The 21669-nt window shown below is 47.2% G+C and overlaps 1 protein-coding gene across 2 annotated transcripts in view; it reads left to right on the top strand.

The window, feature by feature from the left end:
* Nucleotides 1-812: 812 nt before the first annotated feature.
* LOC126234434 (uncharacterized) overlaps nucleotides 813-21669 on the top strand; it is an 86793-nt gene continuing 65936 nt past the window's right edge. The window contains exons 1-2 of one of the 2 annotated variants that reach the window (XM_049943130.1): nucleotides 813-884; nucleotides 12064-12203. In XM_049943130.1, coding sequence (XP_049799087.1) covers nucleotides 12072-12203 — 132 coding nt within the window. In that variant the 5' untranslated portion in view covers nucleotides 813-884; nucleotides 12064-12071. Of the gene's footprint in view, nucleotides 994-12063; nucleotides 12204-21669 lie in introns of both variants that reach the window. The other variant, XM_049943129.1, reaches the window with a different exon arrangement.

Raw genomic sequence — 21669 nt, forward strand, 5'->3', positions numbered from 1 at the left:
ATGACCTTAGAAGTTAAGTCCCATAGTGCTAGGAGCCATTTGAACCAACCATTTAGCCGTCCACTTCCGAATGTATAGTTACTACCTTCTGACCTGCAGGTTTTGCACCAACTAATGTGGCACAGATGATGAATGGTATATTCATCAGTTGACAGCATGTGGAAATATATAGTCCATACTGCACTTTTCTTATCACTTACGCTGGATAGACTATCTGATAGCTTTGCCGTAATACACTTCAAGGCTATCATCTGCTCTGTGAGTCTGTTGTGTTCACCAATGCCCTTTTCGTCTTCCAACTTTTGCCCTTCGTATCACTGACAAGTTTCCTCAGTCTGCTGCCCGTTCTCTTCAGGATGTGACCACAGTCTGCTAGATGTACACCTTGTACGTTTTCTTGAACGTAATCCACGGAATCGTCGTTCACAGACCTAGTACTGAAGTGTTGCTTCAGAAAATTGGCGTGGCAAAAAGATCGCATCACTCATTCAGTCATCTTTTAAACACTTCCGATGTGATATTATCGTTGAAAGTTCGAGAACTTATTGTACTAACACTTAAAAAATAATTGAAAATTGCCTTAGGGGCACGAATGAAAGATAGTTGTCGTAACATTGTGCTTGCACTGTACGTCACCCATTTACCGCGTATCTGGTGTTCGCGGAAACCAAGGAAGTACTCAGGATGACGATTATGGTAGCGGTAGTAGACCGCTCGTCTCCCAAGGTGGTTGCGTCAAGGGAAGACTAAGCAGAAGACAGCTCCGGAAGTCGCGACGAGATAATCAGATCGGTGGAGGGGAGAGCGCTCCCCGTCAGCGGGATGACCGGAGCTGCAGACGGCGGTGGACAGGCAACGCTCGCGGTCATCGGCGGTGCCGGCACGTGAGTACCGCAGGCACCAGCTAACAAAAGGGGCCCTCACACGCTCAGTACTGAGTAATGCGCAGCAATAGTGGCTGTCTGACAAGGGGACCAACATACTTGTTTCTTGGTGAGTCTGGGTATGTTGTAGAGGGACTTTCAGCTGAGCACCTGACTAGCCACGGCCCCCAATACCCGAGGAAACCGATGATGAAGTTTTATGTGTGTTCCTATACTTGTCACGTTATATGTTTAGACTACGCGAGCGTACTGCAGCTATTAATACTTACAGCTACAGCGCTGGAGCTAAGAGTTCAGTCTCTGTCCGTGTACTTGTTTTTTAAAGTCATCATATACACTCCTGGAAATTGAAATAAGAACACCGTGAATTCATTGTCCCAGGAAGGGGAAACTTTATTGACACATTCCTGGGGTCAGATACATCACATGATCACACTGACAGAACCACAGGCACATAGACACAGGCAACAGAGCATGCACAATGTCGGCACTAGTACAGTGTATATCCACCTTTCGCAGCAATGCAGGCTGCTATTCTCCCATGGAGACGATCGTAGAGATGCTGGACGTAGTCCTGTGGAATGGTTTGCCATGCCATTTCCACCTGGCGCCTCAGCTGGACCAGCGTTCGTGCTGGACGTGCAGACCGCGTGAGACGACGCTTCATCCAGTCCCAAACATGCTCAATGGGGGACAGATCCGGAGATCTTGCTGGCCAGGGTAGTTGACTTACACCATCTAGAGCACGTTGGGTGGCACGGGATACATGCGGACGTGCATTGTCCTGTTGGAACAGCAAGTTCCCTTGCCGGTCTAGGAATGGTAGAACGATAGGTTCGAAGACGGTTTGGATGTACCGTGCACTATTCAGTGTCCCCTCGACGATCACCAGTGGTGTACGGCCAGTGTAGGAGATCGCTCCCCACACCATGATGCCGGGTGTTGGCCCTGTGTGCCTCGGTCGTATGCAGTCCTGATTGTGGCGCTCACCTGCACGGCGCCAAACACGCATACGACCATCATTGGCACCAAGGCAGAAGCGACTCTCATCGCTGAAGACGACACGTCTCCATTCGTCCCTCCATTCACGCCTGTCGCGACACCACTGGAGGCGGGCTGCACGATGTTGGGGCGTGAGCGGAAGACGGCCTAACGGTGTGCGGGACCGTAGCCCAGCTTCATGGAGACGGTTGCGAATGGTCCTCGCCGATACCCCAGGAGCAACAGTGTCCCTAATTTGCTGGGAAGTGGCGGTGCGGTCCCCTACGGCACCGCGTAGGATCCTACGGTCTTGGCGTGCATCCGTGCGTCGCTGCGGTCCGGTCCCAGGTCGACGGGCACGTGCACCTTCCGCCGACCACTGGCGACAACATCGATGTACTGTGGAGACCTCACGCCCCACGTGTTGAGCAATTCGGCGGTACGTCCACCCGGCCTCCCGCATGCCCACTATACGCCCTAGCTCAAAGTCCGTCAACTGCACATACGGTTCACGTCCACGCTGTCGCGGCATGCTACCAGTGTTAAAGACTGCGATGGAGCTCCGTATGCCACGGCAAACTGGCTGACACTGACGGCGGCGGTGCACAAATGTTGCGCAGCTAGCGCCATTCGACGGCCAACACCGCGGTTCCTGGTGTGTCCGCTGTGCCGTGCGTGTGATCATTGCTTGTACAGCCCTCTCGCAGTGTCCGGAGCAAGTATGGTGGGTCTGACACACCGGTGTCAATGTGTTCTTTTTTCCATTTCCAGGAGTGTATAATATAAGGGAGGTATAGTAACTCTGAGAAAAAAGCAAGGAAAATTGTTTGTATCGCAAACAGCTAATCTCAATACTCGACATAGTCTCCTTTGAGAGATATACACTCTTTCCGGCGTTCCTGCATCCTTATCACCCAATCTGAAATATAGGTTCTGTCAAACTCTGCAACTATCGCATCCTCATTTGATGAAAATTTCTTTCCAGCAAGCCAAAGTTTCATGTTAGCGAAGAGGAAGAAGTCACTTCTGTGTGACGAATACGGCGGATCCTCATCTAAGCCCAGTTCACGCCATTGTTATCGCTGTTGTGTGCGATGGTGCATTACCCTGGTGAAAGAGTACTTTTGGCGTTCCAACCATGGTCTTTTTTCAGCCAACGTTAGTTTCGAACGACCCTACGAGGAAGTATACTAGGGTAAAGTCATGGCTCTGCCTTTTGTCAAGTAGTCTGTGAGGGTTATTTCTTGGGAATCACGAAAAACAGTTGCCATCACCTTACCAGGTGCGCCGGCCGGTGTGGCCGCGCGGTTCTAAGCGCTTCAGTTTGCAACCGTGTCACCGCTACGGTCGCAGGTTCGAATCCTGCCTCGGGCATGGATGTGTGTGAAGTCGTTAGGTTGGTTAGGTTTAAGTAGTTCTAAGTTCTAGGGGACTGATGACCACAGAAGTTAAGTCTCATAGTGCTCAGAGCCATTTTGAACCTTACCAGCTGACAAAATGGTCTTTGCCTTCTTCGGTGCACTTTTGTTCAGTGTTTTGACTAGCCTTTTGACTCTGTCACGATGGATCCACGTTTCATCACCAGTCACAAATCGGCTCAAAAAGTGAATTGGGATTAAACATCGCCAGACGTTGTATTGAAATGTTATGCCGGATGCGCTATTGGTCGACTGTGAGCAATCGCGGCACCCACTTCGCACACAGTTTCATCGCAACCAATTCTTCGTGCAAGACATTATGCTCTCGCTCAGTAAAGATGCCTACAGTCTTAGCAATCACGACTTTCTATTCGGCAGTCTTGGTTACCATGTCATGGATTTTGGCGGTGGTTCCCTTTGTGGTGACCTCAGTTGGAAGGCCGGAGAGCGCTTTGTCGGACGATGTCTAAATTCATTAATCCAAAAGTAAATGGTCTTCAATGAAGCTGCAGAGTCCCCGTGAACTTCATGCATTTCTGCTCTGATTTGTGGTGGCAGTCTTCAAATGACAACGTTTAATATCTGCAGGAAACTTAGTTTTTCTCCATTTTCAATCGTAATCGCACTGAATAAACTGTACACTGTACATTGTTAAGTCTGTTTGATCAAAAAAGGATGGACTTTCGGTCGTGTTCCTGCAGATGCCAAACCTCTCGTTCATAGGTTGTGGATACACTACTGGAGTCAGGTGAGTATACAAGGTAGGTCGGACACGGTCATCGATATGTTACAGACCCACGTGAACGACACCTGTCCATCTCTGTGCTGCGGGATCGCACGGTTACCGCCATATACTTGCAAGACAATCTCATAAGGGCCACTGGAGCCGCTGAGTCAAATTATACTGCAATGAAAGGGCTACGAGAGTGGACCTTATGACGCTGGCGATTACAACTTGCAGTTCGCTTCCAGTTCTGCCGTTCCCTTGTCATTTGGCATCTTCGTCACTGGCGGAACGTGTTATTCATAGACGAGTCCAGATAGTCTCTGATGCAAGGCGATGTCCACATTCGTGTGCGGAGATCCGTATTGTCCACTAAGTTGACAGATTCTCAGTGTTCATTGATGTGTTGACAGCCATACGGATCTTGTTATTGTCCATGGTCGCCTTACCCCCAGGCTGTCCATCGAAAAAATGGTGCAAATGACTCTGAGCACTATGGGACTTAACAGCTATGGTCATCAGTCCCCTAGAACTTAGAACTACTTAAACCTAACTAACCTAAGGACAGTACACAACACCCAGTCATCACGAGGCAGAGAAAATCCCTGACCCCGCCGGGAATCGAACCCGGGAACCCGGGCGTGGGAAGCGAGAACGCTACCGCACGACCACGAGCTGCGGACACCGTCCATCGAACAGGTTCTGTCGGGCCATGTGCTAGCTGCTGCATACGGTGGTGGCCTGAATTCCTTCTAATGCTGCGTTGAATGTGGCAGGTGTCAGCGGGTATGTCTTGTGAGGCCTGCACATTGAAGTAATGGAACGGCTGACCTTGAGTCCCAACCCAAACTCTATCGTAAATATGTCGGACATGCTTGACAGAAGAGTTTGTTGTCGTCCAAGAACTCTCATGGGCTCTCTCTAAAGAATGGGAAAGGATACCACAGCATGATCTCCGGCAGACTTACAAGGAGCATGCGACGTAGGTGTCAGACATTGATAAACGTTCTCGGATGGCATACACGTTATTGAAGATCTCAAGTTCAATGAAATGCACTGAGGATGATGCGATGAATGACTGTTTTCACTTGGTTATCGACACCAGTCGAACATTTCATTTATTTTCATGTAAACTATCGAGGAGGAAATGAAGCTTTGTTCTGTGATTCACTTGGAAAAGGTAGAAGCATAATCTGATAACATACCCAGTCATCAATTATTAGTGGAGAGTAGCACACGCGAAAGTTCATGTTCCCTAAGTCTTTTAAGCAGTGTATTATGTGTCATGCTAAATTATTCGAAAGTAGGCTTTTACGCCGAAGTAATTTTCTAATAAATCAATCATTACAGCAAACTTTCTTCGAATGCGTACTCCGTTTGTGGTTGGTGGTTAAAATTCCACATATTTGGGTAGCTTTCACTTCCTGCCTTTCATGCATGTGACGCCGCCTATTCTACCTTCTCCCTCGCGGACCGTTACTGAATTCCCAGGCCCTGTAAATGGCCAGCCGGCATATGTCGCCCCCATCAGCTGTACGCGATGCGCCGTCAGTGAAATTTGTGACAGAAGAGTTCAGTGAAATGAAAGAAGCAAGCCTTTCTACAGAAGGACAGACAAAACAAGATCCATCCGGAGTAGGGAGTGTGATGAGCAATCGCACTCAATAACGCCATCAGATACACCGAAAGACTGATCCGTGATTTGAACCTTCTTAGGAAAACATATCCGAGCACGATTTCTGCTAATTCCATTGCAATAGGGGATGTGACATCCATTTCAATACAAGATCTGCTGATTGAAAGACGAATCATCATTCCGCATCTCGTGGTCGTGCGGTAGCGTTCTCGCTTCCCACGCCCGGGTTCCCGGGTTCGATTCCCGGCGGAGTCAGGGATTTTCTCTGCCTCGTGATGGCTGGGTGTTGTGTGCTGACCACAGCAGTTGAGTTCCATAGTGCTCAGAGCCATTTTTTGAACGAATCATCATTCGAATGATTTCATAGAATCATGAATGAAAGAGATGAGCTGCAAGAACATGAAGCCATAAGTTTTATCTTCGTGTGATTATTATTTTGTTTTGCGGACAAAAAGTAAAAGTAAAAAACCAGTGCACGGGAGTAGAGGCGGGTGACGACTTTGTTGCCAAAGAATTCGCACCGGAACCTGCGGATTATATGCCGATATCGTATAAAAACATAAAAAGCAGTCACTCTGGCAGCAGCTCATCTAAAGAGGAATCGAAAGCGTTTGCTGTGGCGCAGCATCTCACGGCAGAAACACAAAACAATTCTGTATTGCTGGAAAGAGGATGTTCATCGACGAGGAAGCCATTTCGGAAAGAGACATACTATCGATATGATCAGAGAAAGCTTTTCAGACTTTTGTCACCTGTTATGCATAACTCCTGCTTATATTTTTCAAAGCAAGCGATTCAGTCACAATACACGTGAGTTCCACATCGTCGAACACCGACGCGTTCGTTATAACGGCAGATCTCTAACTGAAGCTCCCCGGACGTTAATATTTCGCAGTATTATCTGCTGTTCTTTTTCTCACACTTCCGCGCCATATATTGACAGAAAATAATTGTGGCTTTTGATCGCCGCTTTAGGTCCCGTGACTTACCCTTCATGACAACTCGTCTGTCTAGTGACAGGGGAGCGCACCCTGGCGATGGACAGTCGTTCAGCCAAGCATTCCGAATGTCATGCCTGTAACATTACTTGCTTTCAAAGTCTCATCTGCTTTTATATTCTCAGCTTAAAGGTTGGTTTGATCATCTTTGTCCTTTACTACTACGGCCGCGGGTCGAGATGTCCGCTGTTAGAAAAGCGGTAAATGAGGAGGGGGGGGGGGGGGGTTGGGGTGGGAGCGCACGATGAAACACAAAGTGCTCTGTACGCAAGCGAATTGGAAGTCGCCAACTCCTACCGGGAAACAGCAGACATCTCACTGTTAGTGTGCCACTCCGACAATGCTGGGAAACGAGGCTGCAGCGTCGGTGTTTACTGACGTGCCTACAAGCTGTGAAAGTCATCGGATACCTCCTAATATCCTGTCGGACTTCCTTTAGGGAGGCATAATGCAGCAACTCGACGTGGCATGGATTCAACAAGTCATTGGAAATCCCCTTCAGATACATTGACCCACGCTACCTCTACAGCCGTCCTTACCAACTGCGAAAGTGTTGCCGGTACAGAATTTACTGCACGAACTTAGCTTTCGATTATCTAAATAAATGTTCGATGGGACTCATGTCGGGCGATATGGTTGGCAAAAATATTCATTCGAACTATCCAGATTGTTTTTAAACCAATCGCGAACAACTGAGGCCCGGTGATATGCCTCATGGTCTTCACTAAGAATTCCATCTTGTTTGGGAGCATAAAGTCCATGAATGCCTGCAGATGGTCTCCAAGTAGCCGAACATAACGGTTTCCAGTAAATGATCGGTTCAGTTGGACCAGAGGACCCAGTCCATTCCATGTAAACCCGGCCCAAACTATTATGAATCCACCACCAGTTTGCACAGCGCCTTGTTGACAACTTGGGTCCACGGCCTAGTGGGGCCTCCACCACACTCGAACCTTACTGTCAGCTCGTACCAACTGAAATCGGACTCACCCGACCAGGCCACTGTTTTCCAGCTGTCTAGGGGCCAACCGATATGGTCCCGAGTCCAGGAGAGGCGCTGCAGGCGATGTCGTGCTGCTAGCAAAGGTACTTGTGCCGGTCGCCTACTGTCGTAGCCAATTAATGCCATAATTTGCTATGCTGTCCTAACAGATACGTTCGTCGTACGTCTTACAGTGATTTCTTTGATTATTTCACACAGTGTGCTCATCTTTTAGCACTGACAACACTATGCAATGGCCGCTACTCTCGGTCGTTAAGTGAAGACCGTCGTGGTGAGAGGTAATGCCTGAAATTTTATACTCTCGGCACATTGTTGAAACTGTGGATCTCGCAATTTCTAATTCCGTAACGATTTCCGAAATGGAATGTACCTTGTGTCCAGCTCGAACATCATTACGCGTTCAAAGTGTGTTAATTCCCGTGGTGCGACCATAATCCCGTCGCAAACCTTTTCACATAAATCACCTGAATACAGATCACAGCTCCGGCAGTGCACTGGCGTTTATAACTTTTGTACGCAATATTAACGCCATCCGTGTATGTGCATAATACTACCTAACGACATTTGTCACCTCAATCAACAGTATAATAGTAGGCATGACCCTTCCAGAGGTGGCGTGTTCTTGCCGTATTCGGGTCTTTGAACTTACTTATCCGTCTCGTTATATGGCACACAGAGTTTGAACGTTAATACAACGTGACATTTTTTACGCAGCAAGTCGTTGCAGGAGGTGAAAAAACAAGCCGTGAGAGAAAAATTGCTGCCTTCTACTGAGAATTGGTCACGGAAACTTTGTAGTTTGACACATACCTGGCCACTGAGCGATATTCATGATATAGTTGTGCTTTTTCTTGGGGTTATCCCGAATCATCAGTGGCATGTTACTCTGGACGCGGCCGCGTCCCCTGTACGCCGTTCCATATAGATCGGAGAAACGATCACTACAGTACGATTTGTTTTGGACCTATCCACTGTATCCATGACATACCGTCTTTTAGCGGTGTTTGGTTTTGACGGACAACGAATGGTGAGAAAAAAGATTCCGAGCTTTTCCACTCTTATCTTTTAATCGCATGTTCACCTGAAGATGTGGCTTTTAGGGGTACAAACCCGGTAGTGATACAGTGATAAAGGACCAAATACAGCTGAAGCGGTTATTAGTACCCAAGATGAAGAGTTTACGTTTCAGATGCTATGCTAATTACGACGACATTATATAGTGAAGACAGCAGCAGTTCTTAAGACATCCGCAATTATCTCGCCAATGGCTCTTTAGCGGTACCATGTTTACTGGAACTTTCCTTTCTTTCTGTTATCGTATACTTTCACACGTGTTAGTTGTCGGTACTAGTTATGATACACTCTGTAGTCTGTACAGATTTTGCACTTAGGCGCCTCTGGCACCCCTCTCAGTCTGGCCCTTAAAGCGCCCCAACCCCCCCCCCCCTCCTCTTTCCACAGAACGGAAATTTTTTACCTCATGTGTTTGAACGTAGTGTTGTCCCACGTGAAGGAGTGAGACGTTCTTCGCATTGTTTCCGGATCTCGTAACTGAGGCGGAACCTTACCAGCCAGTATTCACCCAGCCGGATGTGGAAAACAGTGACATCGACCGTGGCAGATACACCGGCCATCGTCCATAGTTAGTTATACGCATTTGATACGTGTCCGGCACGCCTCCCTGAATCTCGGAAGCTGCGTGCTAACAGCTGCATCTGTCGAGGCAAATCTCATTCGTGTCACACACTGTCCAGTCAGGTTAATATGACCGCCTGCCAAAAGCCTGAATAATCACCCTTCGCAGTGCGGACGGACAGGAAGAGAGTCAATGACGTTCTGGAAGGTGCTAACAGAACTGTGGAGTCTTCACTTAAAACTTCCGGGCTGATAGGCCGTGGTCGAAGTATAAAACTGTCTCCTAACGTTTCGTCTCCGACTGCGGGAGACATCTTCGGAGGCAGTTCGCCGCTTTACCTACGAGGATGTCTCCCGCAGTCGGAGACGAAACGTTAGGAGACAGTTTTATACTTCGACCACGGCCTATCAGCCCGGAAGTTTTAAGTGAAGACAATACCGGCCGTGAAAGTTTACATTGTATGATAGAACTGTGGAGCCACGCCGAATCCAATCCCATGGCCAGTCGCACTAAGTTCCTCGATTGAGGATCCATGGCACGAACAGCCGAGCGAGGTGGCCCCACAGATTCTCGATTCGGTTTAAATCGGGAAAGGTTGGGTTGCTAGGGGAGTACAGTAAGCTCATCATGGTGCTCTTCGAACCACGGACGTGCACTGTGAGCTGTGTGACACGTTGTACGCTGCTGGTAGATGCCACTGTGCCGAGGGGAAAACCAACAGCATGTAGGGGTGGGAATTGTCCTCAAGGACACATGCATACTGCTGTAGCTTCTTTTTGTCTTTCACCACGACGAGATTAACCAAAGAATACATTCCCCAGACCATAGCTCTCCCTTCTCCAGCGTGGACCCTTACGACGATTGTTAAAGGACCAAGCACCCTAACGGCCATGTGTCCGATGGAGCATAAAACGTGATTTATCCGAAAAGTCCACCTGTCGCTTCTCAGAGCACGTTCAATTGCAGTACTGGCGTGCAAATTTCAACCTTTGCCGACGATAAATCGCAGTCAGCACACATGGCTGAACCAGACGCCTGCTGCGGAGGCGCACAGGCAGCAACGTTCGCTTAACCGTCGTTCAGGAGATACTGTTGGTAGCCCTCCGGTTCATCTTGGTGGACAGTCGCTCAACAGTTTCGCGACTATTCGCCCGTACACATCTCCACAGCCGTCGTACACCCATATCATCTACGGCCCATCGTTTAACACAGTTGCCTCGGCGCTGGTTTTGTATAGCGCCACTTTGTCATGCACGATATACTTAATGAAGGCGGCGCTCTAACGGCTTACAGACTGAATCTTTTCAGAAATGCTTCCATTCTTGAGCAGAAAGCCAATAAACAGGCTCTTTTGGACGTCAGACAAATCACTCATTTCCACATTACGGCACCGACTACACTGTTTTCCTCCCCCCCCCCCCCCCTGTCCCAACCCCAAACCGGTCCATATACCCTCCACAGCTAGTGCTCACATGCCATCTGTGAGTGGTTATTGGACGTCGACGGCGAACATTCGCAGTGGTCAGGTTAATGTGACTGCACCGTTTGCTTTAATGCAATACTACATCACTGTAAGATATTTATTTAAACACACCCAGGGTCGGATTTAAGCACTGGGTTGCTGCGACCATCACCAACTACAATAAACGGGCGTTTCGGTAAATTGTAGCTGGCATACTCGGTATTTTGTAAGATGGCACGGCAGTAAACGCACAAGGAAGAAAAACGCTTTTATGAGGTGATTCCTCTGGAATCTACCCTATCCTGAGGCAATACTTCGCAAACAGGAAAGAAAAGAAGCGGATATATTCGTCGTTGCTATCATTCACCACCTGTAACTGATTTTAAGGTTCATATCGTAAAGTGTAGCAGACATATTTCGTCAAGTATCCAAAATCCTTAAAAAATAATTTTTAGTGTTCCAGTTTCTTTTGCAGATGATAGTGGTCGCAACAGTATGTGTCTCTTGCGTTTTAGGATACCAAAATTTGAGATTGACAATGGAAATCCGATGCTTGCCTTTGCAGATCGATTAGTATGATCTTGGGATGGAGTAAAATTTATAGCTTTCTCACTGGTTAACGAATTAAACAGGCCACTTCAGGAAGATCAAAATGACATACGCGATTGTTCTTAGGTTAGAGTTCTAGAAAAATATTTGATCGGGTGAGCAACTGCAACTGAGGAACATTTTTATAGAACAAAAATTAACTTCGGTTGCTAGGAAGCTTCTTAAATTGTTCCACGACCGGTTTCGAACCTTGAAGCTTCATCTTCAGGTAGCACGTAATAACTACGAAACCATCAATGTGTGGGGATCGGAACAGACTGTCATTGTGGATCATACCCGCGTCGAACAAACGTATGTTAGCGTAGGACTAGCAACCACAGCGCACACCCGGACAGCACGACATGAAAATGACTGGCTATCCAGACGTGGGCTTTGACTGCAGGACCTATGCTCCCATGCGTTTGTTTGCCGTGGTTTGGACGTCAAACGACTGATTGGCCCGAGCGCCAAACATTCATGTTTTCGTAATTATTTTTTGCCACCTGAAAATGAAGGTCTAAGGTTCTAAACCAGTCACGGAAAAATTTAAGAAAATTACTAGCAATTGAGGAGGATTTTTATTATATCAATAAAAACCAAGAATATTACAGATGATCCTAAACGGCGTAGCACCAAACAAATTTTATAGATCCGACGCTAGTTGATCCACTTTCCAATGCTCGTGGTTAACTGAAGAAATCAGAATGAATGTTGTGTTTTTGTGATGCTCCAGTAACCAGCATGGGACTGCAGGCGGTGTGGCTGCTGGCGGTAACAATGGCGGGTCTCAGAATGGTGGCGGGTGTCGACCTGTTCTGCGACTGCGCTCACCGCCGAGGCCCCACCGAGGCCCTGCACTGCGACGAAGCTCAGGTACGCCTACGAGGCCTTCATGGCGCAGCATCACCCTTCGTAGCCTGGTGTGCTTCGTGATTAAGTAATATCGTTCACAATTGCTAGGACACTGTGCTTCCACATTTGCATCACTTGTCTAAAATGCTTGCTAATGAAAGAAGATATGTACTGCTCTCGTTTATTCGAGGGATGTGACAGTTTAATATGTGACAAATGACTAAAAACCTGTAATGAAAGGTATTCGCTGATGCTTTAGAATATTATGGTCGCCTTTTCCCGTATCCTGGAGATACTAATAGGTATCAGATAGATTATATAATGGTAAGACAGAGATTTAGGAACCAGGTTTTAAATTGTAAGACATTTCCAGGGGCAGATGTGGATTCTGACCACAATCTATTGGTTATGAACTGCAGATTGAAACTGAAGAAACTGCAAAAAGGTGGGAATTTAAGGAGATGGGACCTGGATAAACTGAAAGAACCAGAGGTTGTAGAGAGTTTCAGGGAGAGCATAAGGGAACAATTGACAGGAATGGGGGAAAGAAATACAGTAGAAGAAGAATGGGTAGCTCTGAGGGATGAAGTAGTGAAGGCAGCAGAGGATCAAGTAGGTAAAAAGACGAGGGCTAATAGAAATCCTTGGGTAACAGAAGAAATATTGAATTTAATTGATGAAAGGAGAAAATATAAAAATGCAGTAAATGAAGCAGGCAAAAGGGAATACAAACGTCTCAAAAATGAGATCGACAGAAAGTGCAAAATGGCTAAGCAGGGATGGCTAGAGGACAAATGTAAGGATGTAGAGGCTTGTCTCACTAGGGGTAAGATAGATACTGCCTACAGGAAAATTAAAGAGACCTTTGGAGAGAAGAGAACCACTTGTATGAATATCAAGAGCTCAGATGGCAACCCAGTTCTAAGCAAAGAAGGGAAGGCAGAAAGGTGGAAGGAGTATATAGAGGGTTTATACAAGGGCGATGTACTTGAGGACAGTATTATGGAAATGGAAGAGGATGTAGATGAAGATGAAATAGGAGATAAGATACTGCGTGAAGAGTTTGACAGAGCACTGAAAGACCTGAGTCGAAACAAGGCCCCGGGAGTAGACAACATTCCATTAGAACTACTGATGGCCTTGGGAGAGCCAGTCATGACAAAACTCTACCATCTGGTGAGCAAGATGTATGAGACAGGCGAAATACCCACAGACTTCAAGAAGAATATAATAATTCCAATACCAAAGAAAGCAGGTGTTGACAGATGTGAAAATTACAGAACTATCAGTTTAATAAGTCACAGCTGCAAAATACTAACGCGAATTCTTTACAGACGAATGGAAAAACTGGTAGAAGCGGACCTCGGGGAAGATCAGTTGGGATTCCGTAGAAATGTCGGAACACGTGAGGCAATACTAACCGTACGACTTATCTTAGAAGAAAGATTAAGAAAAGGCAAACCTACGTTTCTAGCATTTGTAGACTTAGAGAAAGCTTTTGACAACGTTAACTGGAATACTCTCTTTCAAATTCTGAAGGTGGCAGGGGTAAAATACAGGGAGCGAAAGGCTATTTACAATTTGTACAGAAACCAGACGGCAGTTATAAGAGTCGAGGGGCATGAAAGGGAAGCAGTGGTTGGGAAAGGAGTGAGACAGGGTTGTAGCCTCTCCCCGATGTTATTCAATCTGTATATTGAGCAAGCAGTAAAGGAAACAAAAGAAAAATTCGGAGTAGGTATTAAAATTCATGGAGAAGAAGTAAAAACTTTGAGGTTCGCCGATGACATTGTAATTCTGTCAGAGACAGCAAAGGACTTGGAAGAGCAGTTGAACGGAATGGACAGTGTCTTGAAAGGAGGATATAAGATGAACATCAACAAAAACAAAACGAGGATAATGGAATGTAGTCAAATTAAATCGGGTGATGCTGAGGGGATTAGATTAGGAAGTGAGACACTTAAAGTAGTAAAGGAGTTTTGCTATTTAGGGAGTAAAATAACTGATGATGGTCGAAGTAGAGAGGATATAAAATGTAGACTGGCAATGGCAAGGAAAGCGTTTCTGAAGAAGAGAAATTTGTTAACATCGAGTATAGATTTAAGTGTCAGGAAGTCGTTTCTGAAAGTATTTGTATGGAGTGTAGCCATGTATGGAAGTGAAACATGGACGATAACCAGTTTGGACAAGAAGAGAATAGAAGCTTTCGAAATGTGGTGCTACAGAAGAATGCTGAAGATAAGGTGGGTAGATCACGTAACTAATGAGGAGGTATTGAATAGGATTGGGGAGAAGAGAAGTTTGTGGCACAACTTGACTAGAAGAAGGGATCGGTTGGTAGGACATGTTTTGAGGCATCAAGGGATCACAAATTTAGCATTGGAGGGCAGCGTGGAGGGTAAAAATCGTAGAGGGAGACCAAGAGATCAATACACTAAGCAGATTCAGAAGGATGTAGGTTGCAGTAGGTACTGGGAGATGAAGAAGCTTGCACAGGATAGAGTAGCATGGAGAGCTGCATCAAACCAGTCTCTGGACTGAAGACCACAACAACACCTTTTCCCGTGTATTTTTAAAGGCTAACATGGCTATTCGTATACAGTGAGCTGACAAATGTCAAGCGATACCTCGTAATACCGCGTCGGACCACCTTTTGCCCGGCGTGGTGCAGCAAACCGACGTGGGACGGACTGAACAAGATGTTGGAACTACCCTGCAGAAATCATGAGCTATGCTCCATCTGCAGCCATCTATAAGTGTAAAAATGTTGCCTGTGCACGATTTTGTGCACTATCTGACCGCTCGATAATGTCACGTAAATTTTGGCTGGAATTCTTGTCGGACGATCTGGGTGGCCAATCTACTCCCTCAAATTGTTCAGAATGTTTCTCACATAAATCGCAGACCGTTTTGGGCCGGCAAAAATGGCACTTAATCATCCATAAAAATTTCATCGTTGTTTGGGTTCATGAAGTACATGCATGATTGCTAATGGTCTCCAAGTAGGCGAACATAACCATTTCCAGTCAATGATCGTTTCAGTTCGATCAGAGGACCCTCTCCATTCCATGTAAAACAGTCCACGCCATTATGAAGCCAAATCACCTTCACCGTACCTTGCTGGAAACCTGGGCCCACGGCTTCCTGTTTTCTGCGTCTCACTCTAATCCTATCAACAGCTCTCACCAATGTATCTGAACAGGACACGGTTTGCCAGTCGTCTATGGTACAACCGATATGGTCACGAGCCCAGGACTGCCTCTGTGGGCGACATCGTGTTGCAAGGAAAGGCACACACGTCGATCGTCGGGTGCCGTAGCCCTTTAACGCCATATTTCGCGAGACCTTAACCAAAAATTTCGCGGCACTGTCCTAACGGATACGTTAGTGGTTCGTCCCACATTGATTTCTGCGGTTATTTCATGCAATGTGGCTTTTCCGTTAGCACATGCAACGTTACGTTATTGTAGCTGCTCTCGGTCGTTCAGGGAAGGCCATTTACCACTGCGTTGCCGGTGATGAGACGTGATGTCTGATATCTGCTATTCTCGGCACATTCTCGACGCTGTCGATCTCGGAATACTGCATTCCCTAATGGTTTCCGAAATGTTCCACGCGTCTACCTCCATTCTACGTTCAAAGTCTCTCAAAAATGGCTCTAAGCGCTATGGGACTTAACATCTGAGGTCATCAGTCCCCTAGAACTTAGAACTACTGAAACCTAACTAACCTAAGGTCATCACACACATCCATGCCCAAGACAGGATTGGAACCTGCGACCGTAGCGGTCGCACGGTTCCGAACTGAAGCGCCCAGAACCGCTCGGCCAGCCAAAGTCTCTGATTCCTGTTGTGGGGCCATAACCAAGTCGAAAACCTTTTCATATGAATCACCCGAGTACAAGGGATACGCGATACTACCCCCAACTGTGCATTTATATCCCACTAGCCCATGACTCAGTGTAATGAATACATCGATTTGTACGCTGTTCAGATTATTTTTTCCTTACTTTACGGATGACATGATGTGTTTGTAATTTTATGGCAGGATGATTTTATTGGCTATACTTGGCCATGATACACAATACTTCCAGTTCTGAATGTGAGGTTCGGCATACCTGCATATTTTACTGATGTATCACTGCTTGTTTCTATGTTTTTCATATTTTATCTATTTATTGTTCTTCAGTTTACGATTCAACATTTGATACTTCCCAACTTTTGTGATGTGTCTAGTTCCAAATACCATTCTGCGTTCAAAGTCTGTTGATTCATGTAGTGCGGCCATAACCATAGTTCGTATGGCACTCAAACGATTTATGCAGCTTATGCTTTTATAGGTATGAGGTTATTTGATAGCTGTTGTTTGTATAGTTGCTAACCCCATCAGTTGACGGCACTTGTTTTCCTTACCACTACAGTTCTCGATTTACGGTCAGTTTGGCACCAGGCTCCGCTTATATGAGAGCTATATATATCTTAAGTGCCCATTTTTGTGCGGTTTGTTTCTGTACTTCATTGTTAATACTGATGGAAACTGCAATCCGTTTACGTATTTATTTGTCCTGAGGCAGATACTTAGGCGGTTTTTCTTTATTGTTACCAAAGCTATGTCTGATGATGATACATCGAAACACGTCGATAAATTAGTTTTGACATGGATTAGTTTTGACATGGATTCCGTATCAAAACATCATCTGTTAAGCCACCTCCACAGCTCCTAGAAAACTGTAGTAGGAATTGTGAAATTCCGTATATATAATGCGGCAATGAAACAGGCACAGAAATGTGCCTTAGACGACTACATAATGTCCAAGTAACGAAAATTACCAACTGTGTAAATACTGGCCCTGACATAAGGCACTGTAAAATTTTAAATTACACTGAGGTGAAAATCGTCATGGGATAGCGATATGCATGTGTACAGATGGCGATAGTATCACGTACACAAGGTATAAAAGGACAGCGCTTTGGCGGAGCTGTCATTTTCTGTCAGGTAATTCATGTGAAAAGGTTTCCGATATAAGTATAGTCGCACGACGAAACAAATAGACTTTTAACGCTTTCAGTGTCAATAGCCTGTACGGTCACCAAATTCCAGTCATTACCTCTCACCACTGACGGCCTTCACTTAACGACCTAAAGCAGCGACGTTTGCTTAGAGTTGTCAGTGCTAACAGAAAACCAACACTGTGTGAAATGACCGCACAAATCAATATTTGACGTATCCGCTAGAAGAGTGTGGCGAACTTTTGCGTTAATGGGCTTTGGCAGCAGACGACCGACGCTGGTGCCTTTGCTAACAGCGCGACATCGTCTGCAGTGTCTCTCCTGGGCTCGTGACCGTATCTGTTGGAATCTAGACTATGGGAAAACCGTAACTGGTCAGATGAGTCGCGATTTCGGTTAGTAAGGGCTGATGGTAAGGTTTCAGTATGGCCTAGACCCTAGGAAGCCATTGACGCAAGTGGTCAGCAAGGCAGTGTGTAAGGTGATGGCGACTCGACAATGGTGTGGACTGCATTTGCATGGAATAGAGAGGGTCTGCTGGACCAACTGAACCGATCATAGTTATGTTCGACTACATGGAGACCACCTGGACCATTCATGGGCTTCATTTTCCCAAACAACAATGTCATGTCACTGGGCCTCAGTTATTCGTGATTTGTTTGATGAACATATGGACGGCTGCAGAGGCAGCATGGCTCAGTATTTTTGCAGGGGACGTCTAACCACTTGTACGAGTTGTCGTGTCCATTTCACATCGCAATGCTGCACTACGATAGGCAAAAGGGGGTCCCTCATGACTTTTGTCCAGTGTATTTGCTTTCCTGGTGGTAAAAACCGTAGAGGAAGGAAGAAACTGGAATACACCAAGCAAATAATCGTGGACGTAGGTTGCAATTGCTACTTCGAGATGAACATGTTGGGACAGGAAGAAATTCGTTTTGACGAGCAACATCAAACCAGACACACTTTCCAAAAATAAGTGGTTACGTTCTTTGATAACCAACTTTTGTCTGTGTGGTTGGTATCACCATCTGATATTGGCAGTTAACTTCCTTACCACTATGGTTCAAATGGCTCTGAGCACTATGGGACGTAACATCTGAGGTCATCAGTCCCCTAGAACTTAGAACTACTTAAACCTAACTAACCTAAGGACATCACGCACATCAATGCCCGAGGCATGATTCGAATATGCGACCGTAGCGGTCGCTCGGTTCCAGACTGAAGCTCCTCCTTACCACTATGTTTTTCAGTGTAGGTCTGTTTGGCATCAGACCTCAGCTATATGAGAGCAGTAGTTTCAGTGCTTTATGTACCCACCTTTATGTCGTTTGTTTTTGTACATACTTGCAGTTATTGATGGAAACTGCTGTCCATTTTGTATATACACTCCTGGAAATGGAAAAAAGAACACATTGACACCGGTGTGTCAGACCCACCATACTTGCTCTGGACACTGCGAGAGGGCTGTACAAGCAATGATCACACGCACGGCACAGCGGACACACCAGGAACCGCGGTGTTGGCCGTCGAATGGCGCTAGCTGCGCAGCATTTGTGCACCGCCGCCGTCAGTGTCAGCCAGTTTGCCGTGGCATACGGAGCTCCATCGCAGTCTTTAACACTGGTAGCATGCCGCGACAGCGTGGACGTGAACCGTATGTGTAGTTGACGGACTTTGAGCGAGGGCGTATAGTGGGCATGCTGGAGGCCGGGTGGACGTACCGCCGAATTGCTCAACACGTGGGGCGTGAGGTCTCCACAGTACATCGATGTTGTCGCCAGTGGTCGGCGGAAGGTGCACGTGCCCGTCGACCTGGGACCGGACCGCAGCGACGCACGGATGCACGCCAAGACCGTAGGATCCTACGCAGTGCCGTAGGGGACCGCACCGCCACTTTCCAGCAAATTAGGGACACTGTTGCTCCTGGGGTATCGGCGAGGACCATTCGCAACCGTCTCCATGAAGCTGGGCTACGGTCCCGCACACCGTTAGGCCGTCTTCCGCTCACGCCCCAACATCGTGCAGCCCGCCTCCAGTGGTGTCGCGACAGGCGTGAATGGAGGGACGAATGGAGACGTGTCGTCTTCAGCGATGAGAGTCGCTTCTGCCTTGGTGCCAATGATGGTCGTATGCGTGTTTGGCGCCGTGCAGGTGAGCGCCACAATCAGGACTGCATACGACCGAGGCACACAGGGCCAACACCCGGCATCATGGTGTGGGGAGCGATCTCCTACACTGGCCGTACACCACTGGTGATCGTCGAGGGGACACTGAATAGTGCACGGTACATCCAAACCGTCATCGAACCCATCGTTCTACCATTCCTAGACCGGCAAGGGAACTTGCTGTTCCAACAGGACAATGCACGTCCGCATGTATCCCGTGCCACCCAACGTGCTCTAGAAGGTGTAAGTCAACTACCCTGGCCAGCAAGATCTCCGGATCTGTCAACCATTGAGCATGTTTGGGACTGGATGAAGCGTCGTCTCACGCGGTCTGCACGTCCAGCACGAACGCTGGTCCAACTGAGGCGCCAGGTGGAAATGGCATGGCAAGCCGTTCCACAGGACTACATCCAGCATCTCTACGATCGTCTCCATGGGAGAATAGCAGCCTGCATTGCTGCGAAAGGTGGATATACACTGTACTAGTGCCGACATTGTGCATGCTCTGTTGCCCGTGTCTATGTGCCTGTGGTTCTGTCAGTGTGATCATGTGATGTATCTGACCCCAGGAATGTGTCAATAAAGTTTCCCCTTCCTGGGACAATGAATTCACGGTGTTCTTATTTCAATTTCCAGGAGTGTATTTTTCCTGAGGCACCTTCTTATACTGTTTTACTTTTGTTTGTATCATAGCTATGATGACGATGTATCGAAACATGTCAATATATTAATTTGTGACTAAGATCTTCCACAACTCTTTGTGTGCCTTTTCTGGACGGTCAGCTTCCTCAAAACCATTTTCCTGCCAAGTATCGAGCACGATTTGGCTGATACGCTTGAGGATGAAATAACTTTCAAATCTCCCGCTTCACAGATCGCCCACAACAGAGACAATGACCTCTGACCTGTATGCTCTACAGAAGCCCATGGCACTTGCAACATTTCGAATACACGCCGTTGGTTTGTCTTCTGCATGATGAAGGACGTTGACTCTTGTTCTCCACGGACATGCCACACTCTCGAATTTGAGGGGCACGTCTTCAAAGTCAAGACTGTGGCATGTCCGTGGAGCCGTGGAGCACCACAGTCAACCCTGTAGTCGCCAACAGACCTGTTTCTCGCAGCCGTTATTGTAGTCGGACAGGTATGATATGTGTTGAGAGCAGCTATTTCCTGTGTACTATGTTGCGTATTCGATCACATGAACATCTGCCGCAGTGTCAACGCTTGGAACACGCTCAGGAATTACTGCTCAGCGCCCCTTAGGTGTGTCAAGTGCGACAGCTCACACGCGTCGGTATGCTGCATACTCTTGGTCAAGTGCGACAGCTCACACGCGTCGGTGTGCTGCATACTCTTGGTCTCAGAAAAACCCACGTATGCCCTCCCTTATGAGCCTCTCACGATCCCCACCATCTGGCCTCCTGGAAGGGTTGATCTCTGCCGCAGTGTCAACGCTTGGAACACGCTCAGGAATTACTGCTCAGTGCCCCTTCGGTGTGTCAAGTGCGACAGCTCACACGCGTCTGTGTGCTGCATACTCTTGGTCTCAGAAAAACCCACGTGTGCCCTCCCTTATGGGCCTCTCACGATCCCCACCATCTGGCCTCCTGGAAGGGTTGATCTATACACCAGAAGGCTACGAAGTCTTCCCGCTCTCCAAGAAGGAAACCAAGGACCAATCGGCCACCCCCGCCATCGCGGGACAGCACCAGTTTCTCCGTAAGAAGTAAACCCGACGACCATTCCACCACTGATGCTCAGGCACCTGACGCATCTGTGACACAGTAGTCCCCTGCGACTCCGTCACCTACGACCACATTCGCTGCTGTAGCTCAGCCTCCTCCTGTTCATCCATCTTCTGTGACGAATACCAACGCCTACTAAACTGAAAGACTGCCTGCAGCCTACTCACGCCCACCTATTGAAGTGCTACAGTCGTCCACTGCGGCACCTTCTCCACCAGTCACCATCCCCAGTGGTGCAGGTAGAAGCTTCTTTCCAGGATGACACGAGAGAAATCCTCCATGTCATCTCTCTGTTCACGAAGCCCGACATCTGGGCTGTCTTCCATGAAACACCTCAAAAGACCCATCGTTCTTGTTGATGGGCTCGGACAGATTTTTTTGTAATGACGAATCGCCCACTACACAACCATCAGCCCTTTTGGGATGAAGCTGTATTTTTAATGCTAACGGCATTAAATGTAAAAGACTGAAATGAACACCTTCCTTTAAGACCACCGTATGATTTTACTAGTCTCAGAAACCAATCCGAAACGCACCAACTATTTTCGTCTCTGCAACTTGG

This window comes from Schistocerca nitens, chromosome 2 (genome assembly GCF_023898315.1).
Source record: "Schistocerca nitens isolate TAMUIC-IGC-003100 chromosome 2, iqSchNite1.1, whole genome shotgun sequence".
In the NCBI taxonomy this organism is placed as follows: Eukaryota; Metazoa; Arthropoda; class Insecta; order Orthoptera; family Acrididae; genus Schistocerca; species Schistocerca nitens.